Source organism: Nyctereutes procyonoides, unplaced genomic scaffold, assembly GCF_905146905.1.
Source record: "Nyctereutes procyonoides isolate TBG_1078 unplaced genomic scaffold, NYPRO_anot_genome, whole genome shotgun sequence".
NCBI classification, from domain to species: Eukaryota; Metazoa; Chordata; class Mammalia; order Carnivora; family Canidae; genus Nyctereutes; species Nyctereutes procyonoides.
Genome location: NW_026575030.1, coordinates 22,202,598 through 22,223,511, shown reverse-complemented (window position 1 = coordinate 22,223,511; position 20,914 = coordinate 22,202,598). Strand labels below are relative to the sequence as shown.

The 20,914-nt window shown below is 43.9% G+C and overlaps 1 protein-coding gene across 15 annotated transcripts in view; it reads left to right on the top strand.

Annotated features, from left to right (window-relative positions):
- Positions 1 to 20,914, top strand: part of KALRN (kalirin RhoGEF kinase) — a 656,901-nt gene that overhangs the window by 336,126 nt on the left and 299,861 nt on the right. For 14 of the 15 annotated variants that reach the window (XM_055315792.1, XM_055315793.1, XM_055315794.1 and 11 more), the window contains exons 12-13: positions 9,294 to 9,502; positions 12,736 to 12,910. In XM_055315792.1, coding sequence (XP_055171767.1) covers positions 9,294 to 9,502; positions 12,736 to 12,910 — 384 coding nt within the window. The remainder of the gene's footprint in view (positions 1 to 9,293; positions 9,503 to 12,735; positions 12,911 to 20,914) is intronic. The other variant, XM_055315806.1, reaches the window with a different exon arrangement.

Below are 20,914 nucleotides of genomic sequence, written 5' to 3'. Positions count from 1 at the left end.
GGAGGATGGATTGTGTTACACTGTCGGCAGGGCTGGGGGCTCATGGAGAGGAGGGGGTTGCAGACCGGCAGTGGCTTTTCGTTTCTGATTAACATGGGACACTCTGAAACTGAGTAAGTGGCCAGCAAGGAGGCACATTTAGCATCCTCTGTAATAACACCCTTGGCAGATGAACTCATTAGGTGTATGCATGCTTGTGTTCCCCCAGGAATTCATTTTAATGGAGTATTAATTAAAGTTTGATTGCTTCTCAGGAAAAAAAAATTTAACCCTACTTAATTAAGTTGATTTTTGATATTTGAAATGCATTAAGTAGCCTGGTTGTTACTCCTTCACAGGCTATTCTGACACTTGGTGGGAATGAATACAAATCATTGCAGTGCCTATCAGAGAAAAACATGAAAAGATAATGTTTTCTAAACTGAGATTCCCCAGGCAGATGAAGGGCTGGCGAGCTCCCTGACGATGGCTGTGCTTCCTCTCTATGGGACCCACAGCCACTCTCTGATGAGTGTCTCTAAAGCAAGGGGATTAGCTTTAATCCAGGTTTTCCTGCCTGGTTGTCTGCTTGCTTGTGGCTCACCCGATTCTTAATAATGGTTTTGGAAACCAAAGGCATGCGTATTCTCTTTTAATTATGAGCCTGTGGGTGATGGAATGGAGCATGAATGAATGGGAGTCATATTCCCCGTGAGGGCTGTGGGGGTGCTAGCTGCCTGGGGAGGTGGTGGATGAGGGCAGTTTCACTCCATCTCCCATGTTCTGTGCATGGAGCTGAAAGGCTGGGGTTCTAGTCCACATTCTGTAGCTAAGGAACCAGGGGACCTTGTGCTGATCGCCGTGGCCCTGGGTTGCCTCATCTATAAAACTCTTTAGTTGGATTCGGTGGTCCTGAGGCCCTTCGTAGTTCTAATGTTCAAGATTCCTTTCTGTTTCTTCTCCCCTTCTTTACTTGATGTTGATAATAATAAGTAATAGTAATTAAGTCTGGAGTTATACAAGTGACTTACCTGACCTGAGATGTGGTTCACTGTAAGCACTCAACGTCGAGGACATAGTATTTTTTTTTTTAACAGGGTACCTACTACTTGCCAGATACATGGAATCCTCATGATGATCTTATGATCTAGATTTTCTTAAACATGTTTTCAGATGGGGACACTGAGGCTCACAAAAGAGTCTGTCTACGTTATGGAGCTTCTCATCCAGCAGAGCTTTCTACCTGTCTTCCTGAAGGTTGTTCCCGCTTGCCTCAGCTCTTCCATGCTCTCTCCTCCTATCCTCTTTTTTTTTTTAAGATTGTATTTATTTATTTATGAGAGACACACACAGAGAGAGAGGGGGGGGGCAGAGACACAGACAGAGGGAGAAGCAGGCTCCATGCAGGGAGCTCGATGTGGGACTCGATCCCAGGTGTCCAGGATCATGTCCTGGGATGAGGGTGGTGCTAAACCGCTGAGCCACCCAGTCTGCCCTCCTATTCTCCTCTTGCATCTCCTCCTCTCCTCTGCTTTTCTTCCCTCTCCTACTCTTCCTTTTCCTCTTTACATTTTCAGCCATCAAAGCAGGACCTTGATGGGGAGGGTCGATCTTAGCAGAGAAATGTAAAGCGTGGCCAGGTTGTGGGTGTGGGAAACAGATGCTCATAAATACTGCCATAGATCCTTCCTGGCTACTTATGGCTAATTTCTTCCTCCTCCTCCTTCTTCTTCTTCTTTTTTTTTTTTTTTAAGTAAGCTCCATGCTCAGTGTGAAGCCCATCACGGGGCTTGAACTCATGACCCTGAGATCAAGACTTGAGCTTAAAAAAAAAAAAAAAATTAAAAAAAAAAAAGGACCTGAGCTTAGATCAAGAGTCGGACACTTAACTGACTGAGCCACCCAGCCGCCCCTCCTCTTTCCTTTTCTTTCTTCCTATCTGCATACAATCATTTGCTGAGCTTTTGCACTAGTGTCACCATGTAATAGAATGTTGTTGTGGGTATGATTTTGAAGGAATTAGATAGAGCCCCCCGAACAGGAGATTTCTGAGCAGGAACTCAACAGCCATCTTCATAAATGATTTAACCGTGACTTCCCAGGACTCCCCAAGCTGAAGTTCATAATTTTACCTTTCCCCACTTCCTACATCAAAAGGTTTACTCTAATTAGGACCAGAGAGGAAGCAGGAGGAGGATATGAAAAAGATACTCTCCAGGCCCATTTCTTCTGCAGATTGAAGAGTCCGTTTAATCCTTTTGGCCCTGCTTCCTGAATTCTTGGTGACCATGGGAGTCTGGAAGATTAAAACCTTCTAACCATTTTATTGCAGTGTTCTTCATAATTTGAATAATTAGAAACTATCTAAATATTCCACGCTGAGTGATTCATTAAACAAATCAGAGTGCATCTAGCTAGTGAAATATTATACGGTCATTATAAATCACATTGTGAAAGATCATTAATAGCATGAGAAAGGGCTTGGGGTATAATACAGGAGACACTGCACGTCCAGCGTGACCACAATTTTGATATACACATAGAATAAAGATTAGGAAGGAAGTATACAAAGAAGTTAAATGTCATGAGTGACTTAATTTTCTTTTGCGTTCTTTTGTTTTATGACTTCCCTTCGGTGCCATGTTTGATTGAAAATAACAATCCCAATAACGTTATTTTACAAAAATAAAATTTGTCATCTCTACTTGGAGAGAAGAGCTACACTATAAAGAGGTGAAAAAACATGTGCCTGGGACCTTCGTGGGCTTACAGAGCCTCAGCTATTAGTATCTATTGTGCTGAGCTTTCAAATAGCTTCTTTTTGCCTGGGGACAGGAGGGCAGCTGGCATTTTGCTGGTCTGGAGGGTTAGGGAGGATGTAGGGAGAAGAATTTACCCAAGTCCTCATTTGTTTTGTCCAAGGAGAAGGCATTTGTAGCAAGTGTCATCTGCTCTGCAGAGACTGTCCAGACAGAATTTTCTTTCCTTGCTGCGTTTCCATGGAAATGCTGCAATTGCTGGGCTTTCAAAATATTCATTTTTAGGTATTTTTGTAGTAATAATATGAGAGTCAAGTTAATTAAAGAATGTGGCCAAGGGACCGCTGGGTGGCTCAGCGGTTGAGCACCTGCCTTTGGCTCAGGTTGTGATCTCGGGGTCCTGAGATCGAGTCCCACATCAGGCTCCCCGCAGGGAGCCTGCTTCTCCCTCTGCCTGTGTCTCTGCCCCCTCTCTCTCTCTCTCTCTCTCTCTCTGTATGTCTGTCATGAATAGATATACAAAATCTTAAAAAAAAAAAGAGAGTATGGCCAACATAATCAACCTTAACTCTTTATTACACAGCTTCACTAGATGCCCATTTCTATTTGTTTCTAAACCTGTGAAATCATTCTTCCATGCTATTTTCTGTTCAGTCGTGCACCACACACGCACACACACACCCCACAAACACCTCAGACACTAACATTTACACACATTCCTGTACCCACCCACTGTAGAACCCAAACTAAAAAAAAAAAAAAAATCAGTCTTCTAAAGGGATGATGCTCTCAAGAGCAAGACTGCTTTATCTTCTATTTCAATTGCCAAACTGTCATGGTGTTTATTTAAGAAATAAAAGCTGGTAGTCGATGCCAAAGAAAACGATCTTCAAAATGAGGGTAGGGCAGTTCACCCTGTGGAACCAGTGTCTGTTAGACGTCTTAGGGCAGTCAGTTGTAGCCGATCAGGAGGTGAAGGCTATAGGGTAAAATACCTCTTTCCATAACCACTCATCCATAAGCCTTATTATTTCTGCAAACCTCCTAGTGTCTCCCTTTCTGCCTTTTTTCCGTTGCCTCTTTCTCAGGCTGCTTCACTCTGCAGGCAGGATGGGCTCCGTGGGCTGGCCCCTCCTGAGCTCACTGGTTCACTATTAGGACTTATTTTGTGGAGTGCATTCAAAGGCTCCTTTGACTCTACTCCTGCTAAGGTTCTAGAACCTCTCAAATTAGGTCCATTGTTTGGATGTAAGTATTTGGGGCCACAACCAAGTGTGTTCTCTGCGAGGAAGAACACGTAAAACCAGCAAAGTGTGTATATCGACACGGACCAAGTAACCACGGCCAACCAAAGAGCAGACCCCTGAAGGAATGGGTCAGAGGACAGGTGTGTTTGACCAAGAGGAGCATCTAGAAGTGAGTGAGACATGAGAGTCATTCTGGGAGTAGTGGATTGATGGGAAAGATGCAGTGCTAACGTGTTAGGATAAAAAGGGATTACCCTACGGGAGAGAAACCAAAATACAGAATAGTAGGGGAAAAAAACAACAACACGTGGCTCCTGCTACCAATGACCTCAAATACTCCATGATTTTACTTGGTTTGGGCAGTCATTGCTTGTGGTAGCTTGAGGTGAGAGACCATTCTGACTGGGTCTCACTGGCTGCCTGATAATTAATAAGTTAGTAATAGAAATGGCTTTCCGATGTGGATTCTTTTCAAAGCAATCCAGGCATGCTCTTCAAGGATAAATCAGATGGACACATACACAGAAGGAAACCCATAGGACATTCAGATAGGAAAATTGCAGCCTAAGAATGGAATATTGATCTTTACTCATAGTTTAGGGATATATATGTCCATTTTATATATGCCTTTATATATACTTATTCAAAAAATTACATTAGGAACATGCAATTAAAATGTGCTGCCATTAGGAGGTGACTATGTGCGCGTAGCCTCATGGGGTTGCACGTGGCTCACGACTCAAGATTTCTAGGTTGTAAATAGTGTCTTTCTTTTTTTTAATTTATTTACGATAGTCATACAGAGAGAGAGAGAGAGGCAGAGACACAGGCAGAGGGAGAAGCAGGCTCCATGCACCGGGGAGCCTGACGTGGGATTCGATCCCGGGTCTCCAGGATCGCGCCCTGGGCCAAAGGCAGGCGCCAAACCGCTGCACCACCCAGGGATCCCTGTAAATAGTGTCTTAACTTGATATCACAATTATCCTCAAACTGATGTTAAACTTTTTGGACTTGGATGTCTCAGTGCCTGAGCTGTACCTGTGTTTCAGTTTAGAGAGCCATTTCTTCTTGACATCAGCCTTTGGAGAGAGACCATAGCAAGTTAGAGCTGAAAGGGATTTTAGAGACAAGCGGGAGAGCCCAGACATACATGTGCATACACACGCACACACTCACCAGTTTAACTAGGAAGTGGTTGAAGTAAAGTAGTTGTGTAGGCAGAGAGGGGAAGAATCAATAATTATTGCCGGGAAGTATCAGTTCCATTCAAGAGCTCCTTTCCTTCTTGTTTGTTTTTGTAACAGAAGGGAAAAATAGAGAAAGACGTCACTAACCCTTTGTCTTTGGTGAAGTCTCCTTCTCCATCTCCAAAATTCTCTTTAATCACTAGCAATTTTATTTGACATTTTATCCTCTTGTAGGTAGACCAGCGCTTCCTTTCAGGCTGCTAACCACTGGGCTGAGCCACATCAAGTATTGTCCCTCGTCATTTATCTCTTAGCTGATTTTCCGTAGCAGAAAGTAGGTTTTGACTCTGCCTCAGACAAGAGTTTGTTTATAATATAGTAGAATATGTGAGCAGAAATGTGAGAAAGCAGTTTCAATTCACTAGTCAAACACTATTTTGGGGGAGGACACATTTTTCTAATAATATTGATTTCAGAGATCAGAGTATATCCTCAGATGTCCCCCTAGTCTTAACCTAGTCCCTTTGTAACACTGACCTCTCGTTTTTATTTGGCAATTTCTGTCCCCAATTTCTTTGCCCCGCTGTTTAGCCACATGACCATCAGGAGGAGGGAGTGCCATGAGTCATGGTGGACTTCCTCAGAAAGAGAACTTGAACACAGAAGTGTTCAAGTTTTATTAAAAATAAGGGGATGGGGATGCCTGAGTGGCTCAGTCAGTTAAGTGTCCGATTTTGATCTCAGTTCAGGTCTTGGTCTCAGGGTCATGAGTTCAGGCCCCATGTTGGGCTCCACAGGGAGCTGAGCGTGAAGCAAAAAAAAAAAGGGGGGGGGGAGAAAGAAAAGACCTCTAAGCTATGAAGCCATTACAATAGCTTAAGGATGATACTGAGAACAAAATTATCTTGAGTCAAAGAAAATTCTCAAGATCCCTCTACCCTGATCAGTCTTCTGTCTCAATGCCTGTCCTCCCGCAAGACATCAAGTTTCTAGAATCTTAAAAAAGGAAGGAAGGAAGGAAGGAAGGAAGGAAGGAAGGAAGGAAGGAAGGAAGGAAGGAGAAAGAAAGAAAGAAAGAAAGAAAGAAAGAAGAAAAATAAAGGAAGGAAGGAAGAAAGAAAGAAAGAAAGAAAGAAAGAAAGAAAGAAAGAAAAGAAAAAGAAAGGAAGGAAGGAAGGAAGGAAGGAAGAAAGAAAGAAAGAAAGAAAGAAAGAAAGAAAGAAAGAAAGAGAAAAACAATAAAAGAAGGACACTTGGGTGGCTCAGTGGTTGAGCATCTGCCTTTTGCTCAGGTCATGATCCTGGGGTCCCGGGATCGAGTCCCACATCGGGCTCCCTGCAGGGATCCTGCTTCTCCCTCTGCCTGTGTCCCTGCCTCTCTCGCTCTCTGTGTCTCTCATGAATAAATAAATAAAATCTTAAAAAAAGAAAAAGGACATCAAGTTTCTTTTCCTTCTCTGACACGACTTGCTTGGTGTCCACAGTTTTTATCTCTCTTTTCATACTTTTCCTTTCCTTCCTTTTTTCTTTCTTTCTTTTAGAAATATCTAGATGTGCCTGTCTCTAGGCTTTCCTTAGATATCCTGGCACAAAGCAGCAAAAGCAGCAAAGAGAGGCCCAGCTCAACCTAGCATCCTGAAGGACCAAATCCAGTATTGATCTTTTACCAATTCCAAAATGAAGAAGTACTTCAAACTTTCCCGTTGCCTTCTAGTGGGAACTGGAGGTGACTTGCAGCAAAAGTATCTTTTAAATATAATCTATAGCACTTCCTATATTCCAGGCACTGTTTCTAAATGATACATATAGGTACAGATGTCTTTATAGATCTAATGCACTCATTTGTGTATATCTCCACACAGACATGCACACATGTCTATATATCAACTTATTGGTAATATTTACAACTCTGTGGGGGTGAACACTATTATCCCCACTTTGCTGATAAGGAAAATCGAGATTTGGAGGGGGTAGGTTATCTGCCCAAGGTTGTCTAGCTGATACATGGTAGAACTTGGGGCTTTACACTCTTTATTTATTTATTTTTTTTAGAGAGAGATTTTATTTATTTATTCATGAGAGACACAGAGACAGAGGCAGGGACACAGGCAGAGGGAGAAGCAGGATCCCTGCAGGGAGCCCGATGTGGGACTCGATCCCGGGACCCTGGGATCACGACCTGAGCAAAAGGCAGATGCTCAACCACTGAGCCACCCAGGCGTCCCTAGGGCTTTACACCATCAACCACTATGCTATATTGCCTTTCTTTACAATATTTTTTCGGAGAACCCATTATCTTTTACCGAAAGACTTCAACACCTGTAGAAAATGGTTTTGCTCCCTAGGCAAAATGGCAACCAGAAAGTGTGAAATAACATGAAGCACCAGTGACCAATATATCCTGAACTTCCTGATTTCAAACTGATTTAAAATAAATACATTCATACATGTAGGAATATGTTTCCCAGCTTCTGTGGTCTGGAAAACTTGTTTTGTGTTTTTACAACCAAAGAAAGGTTTTTTGTAAAGGAAATAAACTGAATTACAACCAGATTATTAGCTGCCAAATGACAGAACACTGAATAACAATATTCTGTGTTCCTTGTAGCAATCCCCACAATGCCATTGGCCTATTAATAATGCTGCATGTTTACTATTAATGCATTAATAGTAAGTAATTTAATTTCCATAATCTTTGATGAGCAGAGCAGATCCTATATTCATTTTGTAGATTAGAAAACTGAGGCTCAGAGTTTCTCACCTGTCCGAGAAGGACATTGTTTATACCTCTTTCCATGCTGCCCCTAGGCTTGTTAATCTTGTTAACTCAACCTCTCCTGCCACATCTGGAGCCTCTCCTCCCCAAAGAACAAAGAATAACTTGTCTGAAATTTGAAGGCTATTTTTGTCTCTCTTTATTGTTTCTTTTCTTATCCCTAATTACAAAGGCCACACCCTGATTTATTTGCCATATTGAGAACAAACTAGATGAAATACTATGCTTCAGGTGGTTATCTGTCCATGCTTTTAACATGGAAGACCTACAGAAATGTTAGAACCGGAGGGTAATTAACCATTTTATTTAATGCTTTCTTTCCTCAACCTATTTTACACATGAAGTCAGGGAGAGCCGAGGGTGGAGTGATTTACTCAAAGACACCATGAGTTCTGAAAAAGAATAAGGGCCAAAATCCACATCTGATTCTATCACTTTTCTGTGCATAGTGGGCTGTTGGTTGGTTGGTTTTTCCTGGTAGACCCCTGAGCTCATCTCTCTGGCTAGCCAGGTGAAGATTCCTTATTTCTAAACAAGCATCAAACTCATCATTTCCCTCCATCATTTTATGAGCAGGAGTATTAAAAGCAGAGCCCTGTGGCAGGCCACTGGAGATCTAGTTTCAGTATGAAGAAGAGCTTTCATTACATGAATTTTCGGTAATTCAGTCTAGCTCCTCATCATTTTCGGTGCTTATTCTGTTCAAAACATTATACTTACCTCTTTTAAAGTTGCCTGACCAGTAATATCACCCTGACTGCATTTCCCTATCTTGAGTACCATGGGGAAATGGCTCATGCTTATATTGAAATTAAGATAAGCTACATTTTTAGCATCCAACCTTCTAACCCACCTAGTACCCTGAAAAGAACAACATAATTTAGCATAGCCCCCATTTTTAAAATTAATCTTCCTTTGGTCCGTATTGAACATCACATTCTTCGCGTGTTTCCAAAATCATGATAACATTTCTAGGAATCAACATCTAGTGGCCTGGAGTGTGCAGAGCCCTTGTTTCCGAAAGATGAAATAATCTACGTCCCTCATCAGTCCTCTGTTCCCTCTAGTCCCTCACAGATGAGAGACCTCTCTCCCTGCTCTATGATTGCAAGTTTCCCCGAACCACGGGGAAGTTAAGCCAGCGGTGGTTCTCACCCTTTGGGAGTGGAGACATTAATGGAGCCAACGTAGCAGAGATGAGTCATGAGTATAAATATAGGTGTGCTGATGAGAAGGACTGACTGGCTGAGGGTAGGTTGGATGACCCCTGTCTGACTCTCTTGCCCTTGCCCCAGCCCTGACCTCTCCTGTCTGCCCTGAGTGGTCTCTGCTCTCTCCCCGACAGTTGTGGACATGGATGGAAGACCTTCAGAAGGAGATGCTGGAGGACGTTTGTGCAGACTCAGTGGATGCGGTCCAGGAACTGATCAAGCAGTTCCAGCAGCAGCAGACCGCCACTCTGGATGCCACGCTCAATGTCATCAAGGAAGGCGAAGACCTTATCCAGCAGCTCAGGTCAGCGCCTCCCTCCCTGGGGGAGCCCAGCGAGGCCAGGTCAGCATGGGCAGTGCTTTCCAGTGAGAAATGCCCTCGACTAGATGTGAGATAAGTCATGTCCCAGTCTTGGCTCAGCCACAGCTGGCTTTGTGGTCTTGTGTGAGCTTCAGTTTCTCCATCTGTCAGATACAGAAATGCCTGTGTCATACCCAACTTGAGTTTAGAATGAAACAGTACATGGAAGAGCTCTGATGTTTCAAAGAACTAGTTATTATTTGTGATGTTATTCAGCAATCAGTAAGTACCAGAAACACAAAAATTAGCAACATTCAACAGAAAGTAAATAATACCTTAATTCAGAATTATGGCGTATTGGGTTACGTGGAGAAATAACCATCATGGGGCATAGTGTTATTTGGCTTCTGATCTCAGGCTGAACCCTAGACGCTGGTGCCCCAGTTGGCAAAAATGGTTGGCTCTGGCCCCATGGGGATATAGAGAATGGGTTTCGTTGTCCTACTCTGCCCTCCATCACCCACATGTGACCTTTCCACCATCCCTTGCTGCCCAGAAAATACAACTCTTTCTATATCAACCTAAACAGACACCACTATGAAGGAAAATCCTGTCGAAAACCTTATATTCGTTTAGAATCCTCCACACCGTTGCCCCTCCTTTCTGTTGGCATCAATATCCAGTTTCCTGTCCCTGTCAAGGGCTCTGGCTCCTCAGATAAAATGTCACGAGGCCTTGAGCAAGCCCACAGCACCACCCCCCATGCCCAGGTGCTGCATAAATAGGACTCGGTGGCGCTAATGGTGTCTGCCCGCAGGGACTTGTTCCACCCTGAAATCGCCGAGTGCTGGGACAGAAATGATCTCATCAGCAAGTCCCAGGCCAGCCCTGGGGCCTGAGGGAATCACCTCAACCAGACAGGGTTGTTGTCACCCCTCCCGTACCTTTGTCCGATTAGACAAGCTAGGAGGGTTACCATAGTTACCACAGGAAATTAACCATGTCGATTGCGGACGACACAGGAGAGGTGGCGGGTCCTCCTGTCGCCTCCTAACAAGACAACCTTCTCCCCCCCCCCCACCATGTCCCCAGCTCAGCATGACCATCTGCCTGCCTAGGGACCCTCCTGTTCTTGGCTCCCGCAAAAAGTTCCAGATAGCAGGCAGTCCGTCGGCTCTCTGGGCCTCCACTGCCTCCTCTGCATGACTAAGGGGCAGCTCCAGGAGCCCCGTCAGCCCCAGAATTTGCGATGGTTTTGTGTTTTCCATCCAACTGCTGTTTATAAGCTTGGCGGGTTTCATTATGCGTGGGCTGGGTCTGCGGGGATGACACCTGCGCCCGCCACCAGCCTTGCGTGATGCTGAAGGCCTGAAGGCTACCCCGTGAGGCGACGGCCACGACAGCCTGATCCTGTTCTAAGGCCGAATTCCAGGGGTCTCCAAGGGAAGCCTGGCTGTGTGCACCACCCTCCCCCCGGCCCCCAGCCTGCCTCTAGCCAGGGCTCCCCTCCCCGATCTCAAGACAGGTCAGAGGAAAGGAAGTAAACGGAGCCCAGCGGGAAAGGGCGGCCGGCTCACGCACACGGAGCACGCAGACCTCGGTCTCTGTGGCCCTTCTGGCACTCATCACCAAAGCACCTCAGGTGGCTTTTGCAACATCTCTGTGACTCCTAGTGAGTGTGACACTGACAAAACGGTCAGAAGTCATTCTCTTCCTCCTGGAAGCTGCGAGATGGAAAACAGACGGAGAGGAACGGTCCGAAAGAATGAGCATGTCCTCCGACCGCAGAGTCCTCAGCAAAGGCATAAGCAGATGATCAAGTACAGGCCTCATAGTCTGTTCACGACTGGGGGATCTGTGCGATGCTGGGGGTTTGTGCCCCCAAGAGGCCAGGGTGGAATTGGAAGCTCTCAGAGTGACAGAAGGACGGGCCCCTGACCACTGGCCTTCTGCCCCCTTTGGAAACAGCATGAGCTCTGATACTGCTGCTCCTGAGACACACACAGGCCAGTAGGACTGGTGGTCAGAAAGCCTGCTGCTGATTGTGCCCCTGTCTTCTGACTTCTTACATTGCATAGGACACCAAATGCCACAAGATCATGAATGTGCCCATTTATATCAAGCTTAGGGCCCTAGAGACTCTTAACTTCTAAACACCTGTAATTGTCCTGTTATGATGATCCCTTTGGAGGTCTCCCCACCCCTTACTTCTCTGAGTAGCTCAATAGGTTTCCTTTGGGTTCCCTTCTATGACATGTCACCTCCCCCTGCCACTCTCATGTAGACCCTCCTGCTCAGAAAGTGCACATCTCCCACCTGCTTGGCTGGGTTCATCCTTTTCTTTTAATGCCCAAATCAGAACTCATCCTCTTAGCAACCTCACGGCTGTCCCAGCTTCCTGCGCACCTACCCTCTACTCTCCCCAGCTGGACCTGTGTCCCAGTCAGCACTCGACACTCCTTATGTCCTTTCAGGATTAACAGCCGTTCATGCAGCATGTTTCTGGTCCCAGGGCATATTCACATGCACGGTCTTACTTGACAGCGAAGCACGAAGTGAGCAGAACGAGGGTTATTAAGTCCACTCTGCAGGAGGCAGTTGGGGCTCCAGGAGATGATGTCCCAAGGCGGCAAGCCCCCGTGTGTCAGCGCAGGGACTTAATCTAGGCTTGCAGCCTCTAGATCCCGTGCTTTCCTAACTACCGTTTGGAGCCTGTGTAATGACACAAGCCCATGATTTTGGCAGAGCATTATAAAGTGGGTGAATAATTCTGGTAGCCATGATCCTTTTTATTTAACAACAATCCAGTGAGGTAGAACTAGGAAGGGTGATTTTTTTTTCATATGCCTTTAGTTTGTCTGCTCTTCCACATTGTGGTCAGTGTGTCGACTCTCATGCATGCGCACGTGTGTGTATTCAAGCTGTGCACAGTAGGCTACATGTATGTGTGGAACCAGTCCATTTCCCTAATATGTTCTGCTACGTAGAGCCCTTTCTGTACGTTCCTTTGTCCGATCCCCTTCACGATTCTGTCTGAGGAGTGGGAGAGCAGCTAGCCTCGGAGCTACAGCGCTGTGAACCTCAAAGAAGACATGAGTATTGTTGGTTCACCTACTTAAGAGATAGCCCCAGGGTCATAGTAGGCATTGATAAATGTCTTCAATGACCCAGGTGGTGATTCACACCCACCTTACACACATGAGGAAGGCCCCCTGCCCCTATATCACTTTTAACATGGCAAGGCCTCTCCCTTTGCCCCCCCTACTCTGCCACAGGGACTCGGCTGTGTCCAACAACAAGACACCCCACAGCAGCTCCATCAGCCACATCGAGTCGGTCCTGCAGCAGCTGGATGATGCCCAGGTGCAGATGGAGGAGCTGTTCCACGAGCGGAAGATCAAGCTGGACATCTTCCTGCAACTGCGCATCTTCGAGCAGTATACCATTGAGGTAGAGGTGGGGGAGGGGACTGGGAAAGGAGCGGGAAGGGAGTCATGGAGAATTCTGGAGGCGCTGCATACTGGCCTGCTTCCTGGTCCAGGGCACTGTTTCAGGGGCTGGGAAGGGAGCCTCGGGCAGTACCCTAAGGGAAAAGTGTACAGGGAGATTGTGTATTAAGGATACATGTCTAGAATCACCAAATTCCCAATTCACATCTTGCCTTTTTCTGTGCCTCCGTCCTTCTCACCTGCTCTGCCAAGCAGAGCCTCTCTGTTTCATTTTTCTGTCTGGGAACTACTTCACCGAGAAGGTTTTTGTGGGGATTATTGGACCCTTGGTACTTTTGTTTCCTGAAAACCATGGCGTTGGCCATTTGAGTTAGTGATTGGATCCTTTAGCTTCAGGAGTAGGTAGGTATTAAAATTTGGAGGCCTTCTCGGCTGATGACTGTAGGTCAGGGGCCAGATGAAGCCACAGAGCAGTCAGGAAGTCAGGAGCCACGGGGAGAAAGGCTCGCTAAGTTTGCTTTGTGCTCGCTAAGAAAGTAAGGCTGTGCTGACGCCATCTTGGTTCATCTCATAGATTTCCCAGTTCCTTCTGGAAAGGTCGGAATCAGATGTTCTGGTATATTTATATCCCCTTTGTGATGCCTATTAATAATGTGTGCTCCACATAATATCCACCTTTTATTATTTCTTGCTTTGAAACAGTAACTGAAGCCAGGCCGGTAGGGTTCCTGGGGTGTGAAGAGTATCCAACACCCAAAGCCACTTTGTCCTTTTCAGGGATGGGAAAGGGTTAAAGGAAAGTGGTACTATCTTCTCTTTGCTCCCTGCTGGTGTGGTATGAGGGAAAGCACTCTCCACCATTTTTTTTTAACATTTTTCTTTTTTTTTTGCATTCCAACCAGCTCCTCACAGTTGGGGCTTCTGGGTGTCTGGGAATGATCTTCCTAACAATATCTGTGGAAACTTCATGAAACTGGTTTGGAAGGAAATTGCTTTTTTTTTTTTTTAATGTTGAAATTCTGATATCCTAATCCCAGTCCCAGGCGGGACCAGAGAACTGTCCTGGCAAGATACTCTTTTCTTCAATTCTGTGACCAACACTGTTTATATTGAGAATCAGAAATATTCAAGAAAAACAGTCCTAAAGCAATCCTTCCCATCTCTTACTGTCTTACGATCTTTCTCTTCTTAAAACCACACCTCTACCTTTGCCTCCCTGGAAGCCACTGCAATTTCTTGCTTAAGACTATCTCTTTAAAAGGGGGGCATTCTGGACAGTTTCTAGAACAAAGGAAAGGGTAAGTCTTTAAATCTAGATCTCAATTATCCTTCCAACTTATTCTATGACTTTGGATGAATTAATGTGTCCTTTTTACTTAATTCATTTTGAATCTACACTCAAAAGGATTTCAGGTGGCCAGTAGTATTAAAACATAAGTTGTGGGGTGCCTGGCTGGCTCAGCTGGAGGTGCATGTGAATCTTGATCTCGGGGTCGTGAGTTCAAGCCCCTTGTTGGGCATAGAGATTACTTAAAATGAATACACTTTAAAAAAATAAATGTATACTTAAAAAAATATGTTGCAAGAACAATGAAGATACTAGTGGAAAATTAGAGATCTTGATAGGCAGCAGAGTGAATATGGTGAACTTTAAAAAGCTGGGATGACAAAGGTACCAAAGAAAGGGAAGAGGGGGTAGGAGTTGTTAATCTTTGGTAACTGTGGGTGAGCCTCACCGAAATAAACAGCGTTACATTTGGTGCAGGCCCCAGGCACTCTCACCACCCCTCAGCTCCCCTGGGCCTACCAAAGGTGAATTTATCCGTTGTGAAATTATGTCAGAAAGGGTGGTGATTCTGCTGTTGTAGTCTTTTATGTACTCTCCTATGATTCCAGATCCACATCGAAAACTGTGTAAGAGGAAGGAAACAATCTGAGAGTTTGGATGTTTGAGTTTTATTTCATGAGATGGAATGGTTTTGAAGTTTGGGTTGCTGGTTTAGTTGCAGAATGTGTCAGATAGCTTCACTGCGCCGTGAACTGCACCCCTGGTGTTAGCTGGAGGGAGTGAGGGCCATCACTAGGGTGTGCTTACCTATAGGGATTCTGGGAAAATCCATTTCCACTCCTGAAAAATAATCCAGAGTGTATGCCAAAATTATGCTTTAAAACAAAAACTATAAATCAAATACTTTAAAGCTGGATCCTGTTTAAATGTTGTGCCAGAGGAGCTTGTTATTTCAATTACAGAATTTGAATTCTTCAGCCTTTGTATTGTATAAAAATTTCCTCTCCTCCCCAGCCTCTATACTACACAACAACTAGGATAGTTGGTATGTAGCAGAGCGAAAGTGGGGGCATCGTATGACGGTCTAGTAAAATGACGGAGATACAAATAGTGGTTTGGTTCAGCAGCATCTGGGTTAGGCAGTGACATCCAGGTTTTAGACGGGGTCTTGTTCCCCATCTAGGGTATGGCCCAAAGCTTGGGAAATGCTGCATTTCATCTCAGATCAAAATGGAAATGCTGCCAAACCTATGGAAAAGTTCTGCTTCAACTCAGATTGTCAGAAGTTATTTTTGAGTGTGAGGAGATTATTTCAAATACCAGCTAGCGTTTCCCTGTGAGGAGATGATGAGCAAACATCTAGAGAAGAGTCCGAATGTGAAACCGAGGGCGGCTTCTGTAGTGAGGGACATGTCAGAGCTGACATTAGCCAGGGCAGGGGCTGTCACTGCAGGACCCTCAGCTATGGTGCCCTGCCCTGGAGGAAGGCATCTGATGGACATACTCGGAATTCCTGGGGATTACTGAAAACCAGAGCAGTCCTGCACCCCTGACATCTGGGAATCTGAGCATGACTCCTTAACCATGTCACCGATGGCTGAGATGAGCTCATTAATTTAAAAATTAGGATAGTACAGGAGTTGCTGAGCCAATCTCCTTTTCCTCAATAAGAATGGTGTGTATGGCGCCCACAGTAGAGCCTGGGGAGAGGTCATAGGACACCCCCACCAAGAGTGAAACTTATCCCAAATGTAGTAGGCAAATGCTCAAAAGCCAGGACCACAGCTGCATTCCTGCCATGGGAGCTAGACATTCCTCCAGGGAGGCTAGACACGGCGGCCCATGGTGGAACGTGGTGTTCCGTAAAGTTTTTTTTTTTTTTTTCAAACCATGGTTCTTTTTTTTTAATTTTTTTTTAATTTTTATTTCTTTATGATAGTCACAGAGAGAGAGAGAGAGAGAGAGAGAGAGAGGCAGAGACACAGGCAGAGGGAGAAGCAGGCTCCATGCACCGGGAGCCCGATGTGGGACTCGATCCCAGGTCTCCAGGATCGTGCCCTGGGCCAAAGGCAGGCGCCAAACCGCTGCGCCACCCAGGGGTCCCTCCGTAAAGTTTTTCCTGTAGGTTCAGCTTCCCTTTGTGAAAGACATTTTATATGAAATGTTGATGATAGCAGAGACATTTCACCAAATGTGAATAATGTTTATGTTGTGGTGGTGAAGAATATGGGTGATATTTTCTTGGGTTTGAAGCTTCCATGCATTTCAGAGTTTTCTACAATTGACTAAAATGATCAGAGAGAAATTTTTTAAAAAATGCTTTTAGAAGCAAGAACAGGCGAGCAGGCTCTAAACTCTTTTGATCGTGCGCTCTCTTAATAAAATATTCTTGAACTTGCAACTCCCTATCTTTGCATATATTAGTTTCTAAATGGTACACATGTTCTACTATCATTGGCTAATACTCTCAGAACTCAGGGTGCCCTTAGGGTGAAATTTAGCTTTTTCATCAGAAGTTGTGTTTTCATATTTCAGATTGCCTCCTTGATCATTCTTAATTATTTTTTTGGCCTGGCTTCTTGACAGATCTGATTAGATTATCATTGTTTCTTTACCCCACAAGGCGGCTGACAGAGAGTTCAAAGTTCTCTTGTGCTTTCATGCAAATCATTATCCTCAAACTGCAGTTTCTTTGCAAGAAACTTGATAAGCCATGTGTCTTTCTGTGAAGATTAGTTAAAAGTAGATAATAGATAAGCCTTTTTAACTGGGTGCATGAAAAGAGCAATAATTTGAAATATGCTGAGAGCACCCGAACAAATGAGCCACATCAGCTCCTCTGTGCACTCCTGCTCTCCTGGAGGAGCCCTCTGTCACCTCACCACCAGCCAGGGGTTACAGCGAGATGCTAGTATCAGTCTGTTGGTGAAGTCCAGGGAAACTTTGCATCTTTTTTAGTCATTTAATCAAATATGTGTGCATATAACATATATGCACATACATATGCATACTTATACAGTGAGAATTTTTGTGTTTTCCATGGATAATCTGAGGCATCCCCTGGGGTGGGCATAATCACAGTGTATGGTACTAGAAATGACACAAAGAAAGATACTCTAAATAGGAGACTTTATGAAGAATGGGCCACAGTTATGATCTTTCTTAAAATCTCTAGGATCTTTCTTAGAAGCTCCGACTCTACAACCACAATCAAAGTTTTGTTCAATGTACCTGAAAACTAATCTGTAATTAACTTGAGTAAGGAATGGAACAGCCAGCTGTAAATCTGTGGGGTTTGCATTAGGGCAAGTTGTGGCTAGGCGGAGGCTGGGGGAAAAATAGCCTTTGAGGAGGAAAGTTCTTCCTTGAGAAGAGACAGTTGATTACAATTTACCGGTGATCTCAAACCTTTAGGCAGAGGCATCCGGTGTCTTTTATTTGAAAGACATTGCCTTTGACCGGAGAGAAATCCAACTCAGTAAACATTTAGTGAGCACCTAATATGAGTCAAAAACTACATTGTGCATTGAGGATACAAACAGTCCTTGCCCTTCAGGGACGAGCTAGGGAGAAACAGAGGAACAGAATCATCATACAATGTGATAATTCGGTGACACAGAGGGAGACTCGTGGCGGGGTGAGAACACTAAGGCAGGAGAAGTTATCAGGCTGCCCATGGAAAGTTCCTTGATGAGCTTTTACTGGAAGAGAGGTAGCCAGGATTTGGCATATTCCGGGGATGCTATCTAGTCTCTGCTGGGGTATCTCCAAAGTCTAGAAAGTGGGGGTTTGGGGGAAGGGGGCCAGAAAAAGGAGCTCAGGATTTTATCAGTGTGTCGAACTGGAATCTTCTCCCCTTTTGCCCTTCGGTCTTAGTTCTGCTCTGTGGAAAAACAGAAAAATCTGCTCCCTCTTTAATTTGGCAGCCTTCAAAATATTTAAAAGTGATCATTATAGGTTTTTTTTTTCCCTTTATCTGGAAAATGTTGAGATTACATAGTTATTCCTACAATCCTTTTGACTCTAAAAATTTGATGACTATTTCTCTTTGTCATCAGCCCTTCTCTGTGGCCCATGTCCCAAATTTATCCATGCTTTCTGGATATGACATGGTCTCCAGACACCTCGTTCTCCTGCTTGCCGCCCAATGAAGGCAAGTTAGCCAGGCCTTCCTACACACACCTGGGTGCAGTGTGTTCAAGGTGCTGGCACTCTGTCGGAGGAGCCAGGAGATAGGAGCCTTTTCAATGACATTATCACCTGCCTTGTCTAGGCTTGTGCTCCCATAAAACCCGCTGGTTGTTTGTTCAAAGTCCTTCCAATATACTGACTTAAAAAAAAAAAAAACCTAAATAGAAGCTTTTGTGCATTTTCCCTCTCAAACTGTACTTTTTTTCTTCTTGGCCCAGTTTTTTAGCCTATTACGGTAAATTTATTATTGCTTCAATATTGTAGCTATTTGAAATATTGGCCAGACCAGACAGGGCCCTGTGATGCTTCACTGGAAGTTTTCCTCTGGTGACGCAGGGCCATCAGCCTGCACAGTCATCGTACTGCCTGGGGATCATCTAAGGACCACGTCATCTAGTCCACTTTCATAACTTCTTCTTCTATAGATACAGCGTCAGACTCTGCAAAGCGATGCTATGCTCCACGTTTGCAACACGCCTCAAATCCACCAACATAGAAACTGTAACAAGAAAGAAAATGAGATATATTTGGGATCACTCTTTGTGGATTGCTCCTAGGGATCACTGTAGCATTCTCTAAATATGCCCTAGTTCCTTTGAGAAGGAAATGCAGAATGAATCCTACAAAGTAAGCGAAAGTCTACACAAAATATTAATTTGATTGTCTCTTCCAGACTTTTGCCAAATTGATTTCATGATCATGTTGGGGGGGGGGTGGAGGCAGTGGTTCTGCTACCATCTTCCTTCTTAAAAAACAAAACAAAAGTGGTTATTCACACAGCTTTCACATTCTGGAAGTCATCTATTTTGGGTAATTATCAAAGATCTTTGGTGGGAACTTTCAGAATACTCTGTAATGGGGTGTGTCTGGTGCTGTGAACCTAAACTCAAGTTATATTATCAAGGTACAAATGCTGTATGCTTCTTATTTCTGGTGAGGATGCCAGGGGTTCAGTAGAAGGAAGCTCCAGGACTAGGTATTTAGCTTACAGAGGAGGAAAAACACTGACACTCAAGCCCTGATATGTACTAGAATGAGGGGACAATATATATTGCAGGAGCTCTTCAACAAAGGGGAGATCTTTTGAAAACAGAATAGATTCCCACAGGTCTCAAATTCATTAAGAGGCCGAGATATGGACAGAAGAACCACTGAGGATCCAATCAAGACCCCTTCAAGATTATATCAAATATTTCTGTTTTTTTTTAATTTTTTAAATTTTTTTAATGATTTATTTTTTATTGGTGTTCAATTTCCCAACATACAGAATAACACCCAGTGCTCATCCCGTCAAGTGCCTCCTTCAGTGCCTGTCACCCATTCACCCCCACCCTCCGCCCTCCTCCCCTTCCACCACCCCTAGTTCGTTAGTTCGTTTCCCAGAGTTAGGAGTCTTTATGTTCTGTCTCCCTTTCTGATATTTCCTACCCATTTCTTCTCCCTTCCCTTCTATTTCCTTTCACTATTTTTTTATATTCCCCAAATGAATGAGAACATATAATGTTTGTCCTTCTCCGATTGACCTATTTCACTCAGCATAATACCCTCCAGTTCCATCCACCTCGAAGTAAAACGTAGGTATTTGTCATTTCTGTTTTATCATGATGTTAATGAAGAAAAGAACATGAAATTGTTCATAAAAATTATTCAATTATACAGATTATCTACTGGAATAGAAATTAGGTAACTGAACATTAGAACTCATCAATTACAGCATGTTGCAATATGCTCTTACATTATTTTGCCAAAAATTAGAAACAGTTGAGTAGATTAATTTATTAAAATCCTTCTGCTTTTCTCAAAAGTTCTTGCAATATCGCCAAAGGTCTATATATAGCTACATAAATAAATGTTTTAACTCTTAGACAAGATATTTCTAAAGCAGAAGGAATTGCTATGATACACCTTTAAAATAGCCTATACTAGAATTCACTAATCTCAACATTTTATAAATTGATTTTATAAACAAAAGGAACTCTCAGGAAAGAAAATACTAGACTAGACAAGGAAAATAAATGACTCTGATAATTTGATGAATTTTAGTTTCACGCTGATAACCTGTATCAGTGTACAAACCCATTATAGATAAAATAGCTCTTCCCGTTCAACAAGACTGTCTCTTTAGCTACAATATGTCTTTCCCTATCATCCAGCACTTGTAGGTCAATGGAGAATATTTAGCTTTCACTTTTCTCATCTTAATAAAAATAATGATATCATAAAACAGAAAGATGCTCATTTTGCAATTGACAGCCCATGTATTTCAGAGCATCTCACCACAGTGAAATGCCTTGGATCCTTCCTTCTCACGATTAGTTGGAATAGGATTGGACTTAATGTACACAGTGTGTATACAAATGATTTCTCTGCAGTATGCAATGCTGCTTGAAAGCATTTAACCCACAGTCCCACAGTAGAACCTCTTTCACAGTTGGAGTCAGTCCTCTCAAGCCCTGCCACTGCTTTATCATGTCAGTTTATGTCATACACTAAATGCTTTGTTGTCATTTCAACAGTCTTCACAGC